The sequence below is a fragment of the Gavialis gangeticus genome, unplaced genomic scaffold, assembly GCF_001723915.1.
Source record: "Gavialis gangeticus isolate Ggan-Ray unplaced genomic scaffold, GavGan_comp1, whole genome shotgun sequence".
In the NCBI taxonomy this organism is placed as follows: Eukaryota; Metazoa; Chordata; order Crocodylia; family Gavialidae; genus Gavialis; species Gavialis gangeticus.
Window position 1 is genome coordinate 137,346,704 of NW_017729025.1, and position 10,671 is coordinate 137,357,374.

General features: G+C 39.7%; 1 protein-coding gene across 4 annotated transcripts in view; it reads right to left on the reverse strand.

The window, feature by feature from the left end:
• Window positions 1–10,671, reverse strand: part of TUB (tubby bipartite transcription factor) — a 371,865-nt gene that overhangs the window by 14,380 nt on the left and 346,814 nt on the right. For 2 of the 4 annotated variants that reach the window (XM_019519625.1, XM_019519626.1), the window contains exons 4-9: window positions 9,472–9,636; window positions 5,706–5,777; window positions 4,542–4,663; window positions 2,760–2,951; window positions 2,084–2,196; window positions 555–669 (exon numbers count right to left, since the gene is read on the reverse strand). In XM_019519625.1, coding sequence (XP_019375170.1) covers window positions 555–669; window positions 2,084–2,196; window positions 2,760–2,951; window positions 4,542–4,663; window positions 5,706–5,777; window positions 9,472–9,636 — 779 coding nt within the window. The remainder of the gene's footprint in view (window positions 1–554; window positions 670–2,083; window positions 2,197–2,759; window positions 2,952–4,541; window positions 4,664–5,705; window positions 5,778–9,471; window positions 9,637–10,671) is intronic. The other 2 variants (XM_019519628.1, XM_019519627.1) reach the window with 1 other exon arrangement.

A 10,671-nucleotide genomic window follows, 5' to 3' on the forward strand; every position in this document is an offset into this window, starting at 1 on the left:
CTATGGGGCTCTTTAGTCTAGAAAAGCACAGGCTCAGGGGTGATCTGATGGCCAGTTTATCAGGGGTGACCACCAGTATCTGGGGGAACGTTTGTTCACCAGAGCACCCCAAGGGATGACGAGGTCCAACGGTCATAAACTACTACAAGACCGTTTCAGGCTGGACATAAGGAAGAATTTCTTTACTGTCCGAGCCCCCAAGGTCTGGAACAGCCTGCCATCAGAGGTGGTTCAAGCACCTACATTGAACACCTTCAAGAGCAAACTGGATGCTTATCTTACTGGGATTCTATGACGCCAGCTGACTTCCTGCCCCTTGGGCTGGGGGCTGGACTTGATGATCTTCTGAGGTCCCTTCCAGCCCTAATGTCTATGAAATCTATGAAAATCAGGTATCAATTTAAAATGAGTGTTATAGAGGAATAGTGCTAAGCAAAAGAGCATTAAACAGGGGTAGCCTGTATATGCTATCTTGTACCAGTTTAACGTAATGGAGAGAATTATTTTGAAAACTAATTTCCTTCTTGCATATTTTGCCTATGAGCAGTACTTACATAACAAATAGCAGCTAGCTCCTGACGCAGGTTACTTGCTTCTAGGCTTGATGTTGTTTTCATTGGATTTACACCACTGTCATATACTGTAAACTTAGTTCCCATAAGATTTGATCTATCAAAAAAACAGGAAGATATATTACCTTTGTCAACAACACAGTCCAACCTATCCAATTCATTATCATATCAAAGTCCCAAATGGTCATAAAACCATGAAAAAACAAACATTTTAACTGCAAGTAAAGAGGTAATCTGAATTCCCAAATCATCATGTACTCTTGGGACAGAGGTGCTGAGTATGTGGGGGCCCAATGGCCCTGGCCCACCTCGGGAAGAGGGTTGTCACCTGAAATGTGTAAAACTTTCCATGTGTCCATCATCTTACGCCCCTCCCGGAAAAAATAAAAGTTGGTGACTATGCCTTGGGAGGTAAGCTATAGCAAAAAAAATGTAGTATAGTGAAGGTCCATATTATCACACTAAGCTTGCAGAACTGTCATGAAGTCTCTTAATCAAAGTACAAGAGCACAATAAAAACTCATCATATATAATAAAGCCATAGTTACTTTTTTTAGCCACTAGTGCTATCAAACAACAACTTTCATATATAGGCAAATTTTCTATATATATTTGCATATATGTGAAAAGATTTTAACAACATTAATTTCCCTCCATTTTTCTTTAAATGGAGATCATAAAATGTGCATGGCAATAAACTTTGAACTTATCATCATATTATTCTGCACGTGTTTTGTGACGGTCTTAGACGCTTGGGTTCTAAGCACAAAACACTTACAGAAACTTGGGTTCTGGTGTGCTAAGCACTGTACAAGCATATAGTAAAGAATACTATGGTCACTGTGCCAAGGAACTTACAGTCTGAGTGTCAGATGTGGGGGGAGTGGAGAAGAAAAGTATATACACTTCCTCTTATAAATAACACTACTTAGTATCTTTACTAAAGGGAAAAAGACAAGAGAACTCAAAAGTGTGTAAGGGCAGACTTTCAAATGCATTTAAATCAGTAGGAATCAAACCTTTACCATGCTTAGGCATTTTTGAAAATCCCATTAGGCCAATGGTTCTGAGCCTCATTACACTCCAGACTCCCTTTAGAAAATGCTATGGATTTATCTTAGGAATAATGCGTAGGTGTTTGCACATTTAATTCTAATATTTAGAGGCACCTCACGGCACCTTTAAAAGGTTCTTGCAACAGCCCACGGTCCCATGGCACCCTGATTGAGAATTAATGCATTAGGCATTTCTGTACATTATTAGATGCTAAAATACCTTTGACACTCTGGCCTTCAGTGCCTAAAATCACCTTTGAACACAGGTCTTACATTGCTAAGTCACTAACATAATTTGAAAATGTTATGCACAGAGTGGAGTCACATGGTACACCAAAACTGTAATGAGGAGGTTTAAGTAATTTGCAGGAAATTTAGTTTCAGATAAACTGACTATTCTGCTAAGAAAATAAATTTCATCTTCTGGCCATGTATTTTGGGTGGTTATATGTTTACCTTAGCTTTCCAATGAAACTCTCTCCACCACGAGACAGGTCAGTTGGGTCTATGGAGATGAGGTAATTAGAGGTTTTGCTCTTCTTTCGTTTCCTTCCAGCTAATAGAAATACCTAAGGAAGTCATAAAATGTCACATTCTGGAATATCAAAGACAGCCTGACCCACACCACTCTGTCCCCAGTAAAAGAAACCATGGGCAATGCTTCTGTGGTTCAGCATTGTCAGCAAAGACACAGAAGGTCACCAGAGGATTAGCAAAAATGGGTAAAAACCAGAAAGGGACACTGACTGCTCAGCTCCTCAATCCATTATTTATGGCTTAAATAATTAAACCCAGTACACTTTGTTAAATGTTTAATTCCAGCTTGTACTGGTTTCTCCAAGGGAACTGAAAACAGATGCCCTTCAGGTCATACAGGGCAAAGAACCCAATTGTCAACTATTATGTTAAGCTGCCAAGAAATGACTCTTTTATGGCCACGTAGTAAGATAAAGAAGAGGAAAGTAAGTGGATTGTGGTGATAACATTGTTTAGTTTGATTTACACTGCATAGGACCAAGCTTTTAGTCAAAGGAGGTCTATAATTATACTTTCTGGGTACAAGTCCTGAAAGCACATTTTATCATATTAAATTCAGGTGCAACTGGTATGCCATTTAAATATATTCTATGACCTTTTTACCGTCCTCCCTTTCCAAGTGGAGGTAATAAGTGGGGTACATTCCTCGATCCATTCCCTTCTTGTCTCTTGTGATTCGGCATTTGACTGTGACGCCCTGTGGAGCGGGTCTGACAGCAAATTCTTCCAGATCATCAACATCTATGACAGCTTCATTTGTGGAAGGGCTGGGTGCTGAGGCTGCTTCCTGAAAGAGTAACAGAGTTTACCTTGAGGTTTCCCCATGTTTCCCTCACAGTTACAAAGGGAAGACTGAAAATAGGAAAAAATGTAAAAAAAAAAAAGAAAAGAAAGAAAGAAAGAAAAGATGGTAGAAGTCACTTCAAACAAAAACAGGCCACACTGTCTCCTGCCCAGCCACAAATGGGTGGGATATGGATACAGCTGCTCAGGTAGAAATCTCCACTTGTTCCATGGGCAAGAGCTCTCAGCTGATGTGAAGCTCATGCAGGAGGCTCTAATGCCAGCTCTGCCTGTACAGAGGATCAATTAGGAAAAAGAGTAGCTCAGCGATTCTTAATCAGAGTGCAACGACACCCTGGGGTGCTAGGAGATTCTTTGAAGGGGACCACAAAGTGTGAGGAGAAAAGTGAGGTGTGAGAAGACAAGCAGGTAAGGGGAGGCTCGCTCCTGCCTAGCCAGTACCCCACCCCACTGCCTAGCCCCTCTCAAGCACTGTAATATGTAAATTAGATTTTAAAATCAATTGACAAAAGTTATGGAGGGATGCCTGGTCTCCGCTGAGGGGTAATTTGAGCCCAAACATGTTGGGAACCACTGGAGTAGATGCAACTGGAAATTCAGGCTAGGTACAGATATTCAGAAAGCCCAAGGTGGAATCAATCTAAGTTACGTGTGGTTTTCTGCAAGCGGTGTAATTTGGACCCATAGCAAACAGAACACACATTCACCCTTTGGTGGTGGGGGAAGCAAATCCTAGACTGGGTTCTGCCATTTTTAAACCAGTCTGTGCGCGCCAAACTTCTGTTCTGTTACCAGTTTCTGATCACTTATCCCAGTAAAAGTGTGATGTCTGTACGTGGCCTTTGAGTCATAACCAGCACTAAACAAACTCCAATTCAAATCCCTAGATCCAAACTCCCTCCCGTTTGTATTTGATGATAGCGGATGTTTTTAGGTTGGTGAAAGGAAAAGGGAATTCTGTACAGGCATGGAATACACTGGAGGAAAGACTGGGAATGCCAGCAGAGATATGATAATACTCTACCCATTGCTCATCGAAGAACAGAGAGCAGAAAGCAGTTTCAGCAACCATCAGAAGTGTCTGAGGGTTTGGCCAATGTTTTTGATTTATAAGGTGTAAACTTTTTAAACTTGTAACTTACCTTTGCATACCAATAACAGGAGCAGTGACAACTACAGAGCAAGAAAACAATGCAGCCATATATCTATCTATATCTATAGATACAGATATCTATATTTGAACAATTTGATATTTACCTATTTTTCTGCCTCTTCATTCAAGTTCAGCAATATTAGCAATATTTCTATTTCTGAAAATACCTGACTTGACTTGTCAATTAAATTAGCTCTTACTTTTAGGCTGAACCTTTTTATCCATTCCTATTTCTTGCTTTCAGAAGCCCCTTTCTCATTCATCCTTTTCTTGTAACTTCTATAAGCCCTGTGATGCACTGCATCAAATCACCCTCAAGAGGCTTTTGTCCATGTTAGCAACCCTGGCTTTCTGACCTGGAAACCAGGCCATCCCTATTAATCAATAGGCAACACTGCTACTGCATCTCAGTCTCCTCACCTTGTTCGATTTTTTGCTTGTTGCAGAACCAGGCCGGGTGTTACTGTTTAACTGGGAGGAACTTGAACTGTCTTCATCCTCTTCATCTTCTTCTTCGTCAAAATTCATGCTGCTGGAAATACCTGAGGAGCAAGGAGCCAAATCTATATAAAACAGAAATGTAGTAAAACTGCCTGCTCAAGTACACAGTACAAACTCTTGTTATGTATGCTGTTGCTGCAGGCAGAGGCAGGACCCCAGCATTCTCGACACTTTACCAACACATGGTATGAGACACAATCTGGCATAAGCAGCTGACAATCTAGATACACAAAACACAAAGTCATGGATAGAAACGAAGTATCATTATCTCTGTTCTAGAGGCTGATGTGATTTACCCAAGGTCATACAAGAAGCCAGGAATTTAATCCATATCTCTCAAGTCCAATCTCATGTCTTAAACATGCCACACATCCCTACTTTTGCAACTGGACCTGTGTGCAGCTCCTTTCAACTACATGCAAAACTTAAAAATCTCTGTACATATTAGATATATAATATGTGTATGTATTACATATATTATGTATAATATGTCCATATGTTATATACGTGTGTGTGTGTGTGTGTACACACACATACATATACAATTATATATTTGTATACACACACACACTATGTCTGCAGAGATGACATTATTATAAGTAAATTATGACCTCTATAAAATCAGGCTCTGTAGTCATGCATGTTTGCTTTGGGCAAAAATAATGAAATAAGCCCAGGACAGAGGGGTTCCTTCTTAGCATTTATTTATGTCGTGTTAATAGTCTGAATTAGTTCTGGGATGGCCCAACCACCAGACCAGTGAGATTATGGAACTTGAAGACCAAGTCAGGCTTGGAAGTAGGAGGTATTGCTAAGAAGTATTGCTAAATTGCTGGGAAGTCTACCAGACCTAGTTTTCCAATAGAGTTTTATGACGGTAAAGCTGTTTTTTTCTTTTGGTCCAAGTCATAAGTTGCAGTTGTTAGATAGATGACAATGTGCTGTATTTTTTCCTTCCTAGTTTTGATTCAGACTTTCCAGTATTGTTAAATCAAATACAGAAGCATAAACAGGACAAATGGTAACTTAAGTCCTTGTAGCTGAGAAGTAGGGGCAAAATGAACTTTTTCCTTTTGTACTTACCTGGAGCATGATCCAGGGCCACAAGACTGGATTGGGAGGTGGAAGTGGACCAGGATGTATTTGCATGGGGATCTGGGAAAGGAAAAAATCCATGGGCTTCATTCTGCAAACCCATAATCATGTGAATAATTCTTACGTGTCAACCAGATTCATCACGTGACTAAGGGCTTGCTGGATGGGGCCACATTTATGCTGCCATAACTCTCAACTAGTTTTTATAAAGAAAGAAACAGCACACTTTGAAAAAAAATGACTTACATCGGCTGAAGCCTGTTGTCATTTCCCTCCTAGTATTTTGAATTAAATCAGGAGGAGCTGAATTGTGAAACTAAGGTTCCAGAATGCATTATTCATGCCAAATGGCTGGGTTGTAAAACTTCCTGAACATTTTGTGCATGTCCTTCACAGTGAGTCTTTGGCCTACTTCTGAGTGTTGGCATGCACGTATGTAATTTATAGATGCACACTAATTTGATGGGAATGTTTATTCATTTACACTTAAAAAAATACTTAGTTTACAACAGTCAAAGACTGAACTGAATGAAATCAAACCAATCCAAACCAAACCAAACCCAAACCAAACAGACATATATTACAAGCTGAACAACTCCTGGTAATTTTCTCGCATTTGAATTTTGACACACAGTAATATGGCATGCCAGAGAGCCTTTTTAATGCATTTAATTTATTTATTTTATTGTGACATCCTTATTAAAATGCCTTTAGTTAATGTTGACGCCAGGGTTAAGCTGGACAAAGAAATAACGCACGGAGCTACAAGTGGATGTATATGGCTGAAATATTCCTAAAAAAATACTAAACAATGTGTAAGGATGTACAACAGGTGTGGTTCCCTCAACCCACTGCTTCAACTCCCCTGCTTGGAAAACAAACAATACAAGATGGAGTCAAAGAGCCTCCAACACTATGCTGTATGTAGGGGAACCAAAGTGACTACTCAAAGCTTGAAGATCTAGACCCATTACCTTTCACCAGTCATGAACATGGACTGACCCACACAGAGTATTGTTAATGGGCCCTCTATGATTCCCATTACAAACATTAAAAACTACTTAACATGAGCCAATTTTTCGAATGCTGGCATCCAAATTATATCACAGCTTTATGTGTTCAGAATACTTTCCACATCCCAAATTGGTGATTGTGGATAAAAGCATGTATTGAAGTACATTAAAAACACATAAGCATAAAGAATTGTATTCTGTATTTATACCTGTTTTGTACACTCTTCAAATTTTGCTAGTGTAATTTGTGCCTCTGTCTGAGAAGCTGGCTCTAAGTATCTTCTATAAGGAGCGATTTAAATAACTCCTGTTTCAGTTTTGGCCTCAGAGAACAAAATCTACTGCTGTCCTAAATCTCAAAATAGCCGCAAATTTATTCCTACCCAGCAGTGAAGAGTTAAGACTTTTCAGACTGCTACATTCCAAATTGTTCCAATGACATTAATGAATCTGGCAAGGGAAAGAACAAAGGTGTTAGCTTTCCAGATCTTTTTTTTTCTACAACAGGAGGAAGCGTGTCTTTGTTCAAGTGACTCACTCGCCAAGAAGGAATTCTATACATTACGGCTGCTGAAATCAAATGGCAGAATATTTCCCCCAGGAAGAGAATGATTCTAGTTCTGGCACCTTGTGGAATATGGGGAAATCAAATATAACATTTGGCATTTTCTTACAAGGAGATTATTCTCTGTACACTAATGTATTCTAAAACCTATCATATCATAATTGAAACAGACTTGCTTGATGCTCCCTGGGGAGCAGATATGCATCTGTTAATAGGGGACTCTCAGCACACAGTTATGTCAAACAGCAGACGGGTTCAAATCAGGGCCAAGCAATTTTAGCAACAATCAGCATAGCTTTTCCTTCCAGGCCCATCCATCAGCATTCCCTTAAGCATGCCTTTCCCCTACCCAAACTTGTACAGAATAAAGATGGTATGTGAATAATTGTTCTCAAAATACCCACAGCAGTATGGTTTTGTAAACCCATGGTGACATGGCAACAAAGGTGTCCTGGAAGCAATGCAAAAGCACTGGGCCTCTACATGAAAGCTCCAACCCTAAATAAATGTTGCCAGGGATTTAGGGACACCCATGGGTTGGAAAAACTGTCTGCAAAGCTGCTAACTTACTTCACAGTGCCTCATACCGCCTTCTAACAGGTATACCCTATATACCTCCATTTGTTGAGACCCTTCCTAATACCCTCCTTAGCACATTGCACTGATAGCACAAGAGTCACTAAATCCCAGAGCACTCTCATTCAAATACATACCCTCACACAAACTAGTACTGTGCCCCAAGTGTGCCTGTCTGAGCAGGGTTACTATTCTGATCATGAGTACATTCAGAACACATGAGAAATACATTTAAGGAGTTTACAATTCAGACAGCACCCTAAAATCAAATTAGGAAAATTCACCCAGGTTTGGTGAAAGCAAAAATGCATTTTATACATTTATTTTACCTGGGAAGCCAAAAGAAAATAGACTTCCCCCCAAAAATAACACCCATTGGTTTGACCAAACTGAAAAGTCTACTTATAATTTTTACAGCAACCAGCTTTAGTGAGTCACATACTGGGAAAATAAATATTCCGAGCCTTACTTTAAGTGACAATTACCATATGGGTCAGAACTTGTTAGTCATCTTGATGTCCTCTGGATCAAAATACTCAGGAAATTTCACATTTGGAGAAAACCTGCTCATTGCAGGCAGAGTTGTTCATATCTGCAGTGTGAAGCTTTTGAGAAAATGAATCTCAGTGAGACTGCTGAACGAAAAGAAACTAGCATTTAGGTAAGAATAATCTATTCTGCATCAATCAAGCTTCCACACACATTTTGCTCTTTGTTGAATCTAAGTATATTTTTAAAGCCCTGGTTTGTGTCTGCAGAACAGTTCTGGCTCAAACCATCTTAACTTCAAAGGCTGCACACTGCAGAAGCCAAGCCCTTAAAGCAGATGGTTTCAGATAAAAAAAAAAAAAAAAAAGCATTGTGAAAATTTCAAGATTACTTTCCTCCTGATGCCAGTGTTTGATGACAGGTAATGCTGCTGCAGAAAAAGAGCGCGCACGCACACACACACACACACACACACACACACAAACATGCATGCATGCACATGCATGTGCACACATATGCATGCGCGTGCACACAGTCATTTCATTCCAAACTGCAGCTGTCCTTGAAAAAAAACTCCTGAACAGTTGAGAGGATTGCTGCCAAGAACAGGCACAAAGTGTAATGCGGTACAGTAGTACACAGAATACAGCTGTCATTGTCACCTTGGTGAACATGAACCTACAATAGGAATGTTTTAGCAGAACAGGATTGATAAACCAAAACTTAGTTTGCCTTCAAGTTTAAGTTCAATTGCTTGAAATCCCTTTTTTCAGCATTAACACATGTTTCAGTGTCTTACAATTCAGATTGTTAACTCATGGGCATGAGCTTTAACATCTGCCTCCTCTCTTGACAGCAGTGCTGCACTGTGGTATGGCAAAGCCAGGTCTCAGACTGTGTAGAAGTCCCTTGCTCCCCAGGCCAATGGAGAACTTCATTACTATTATGGAGAAAATATTGAGTACTGAGGAAAGAATGATGCTTTCTTCTGGCAGTAGAGACTTAAAGGGAAAGTATGAAGGATCATAAAGTCTCTTAGTTTGAGAATAGAGCAAAGTGTCAAGATACAGATCAGAATAAGTAATACAAGCAGATAGTTTTGGTTACTTACCCTTTTTCTGCATTGTTGCTCTAAGGTCCTGCTTGCTTTGTTGCTGGCCACTAGCCGTCATCTCTCCATCACCCTCATCGTGGTTAGATTGTCCAACCGTAAGAATCTGAATTTGGCTTCCTATCTCCTTAACCTCATCTTGAAAAGCAGCCGGGCCATCAATTCCTATCAGACAACAGCAAAATTCTAGTTGTTGTTGTATAAAAGAATTACTGAAAAACTAACAGTTCACTCAGAAGTACTGAGAAGTACTTATCTAAGAAAGGCAAACTCAGCAGTCCATCTGAAATTATATTTTCATGACTAAAATAGCTTCCAAAGCAAATAACTCACTTCCACAAGCACTCCCAAGCCTTTTAGTTTGTTCCCAGAGCTCAGACATTCTCTCTGCTATGAGAGAGCTGTGACCCAAAATCAAGTGTTCTGAGTTTTGGCACACATGAGAGTTCATAGAACAAACCTACTTAGCTTCCAAATGCTACTGTCTGACACTTCCACAACAAACACCCTCGTTAAATCCGGTTTAGATTTTATTGGACCAACAAATGTCAAACATTTCTTTTGGTTAGCTGAGTTGTGGAAGCAACTGGAATGTGTGTATAACTATGGGTCTGAGGACAGTGAGAGACAATAATGAGATGAGTTTTTCACTTCTAGCCTGCAGACTTTTAATTTAGCATAACTGTTTCCATGAGAAATAAAGACCTCGTTTTCAGTGTATTCTGGGGATGTAAAACAGATCAGATATTGCAGAGATTTTTGCATATAAAAATGCTAAATATAAAAAGTGACAAGCTGAATTTCACATAAAAACGGCACATGTCAAACAGGAAAGATGCAGAGAAATTCACACTTACAGAGTTTTTCACTTAAATTATTATGAGCCTTGTTTCTTCTCTGGAGGTTTAATATGCTACCAGAACCCCAATGTCCAGTGTGCATCTCACTCCTTCAAAAGGGGCAGTCTATACACTTATATAATTTGGTGCTATATTTAGGTACTTTATTCAGCTCCTAGTTGTCTAAAATGAGGAGTTAGGCACACAAATGAAGATGCAGTTGCTCAGCTAGATGTGCCAATGTTTATAAACAACTTTATTATAATGCATTATTCATATTACAAGAATGTCTAGAGATCCCAACCAAGAGCTTGGCCCCATTGTGCTGGGCTCTGCATATTACTTACACCCCCCCCCCCCC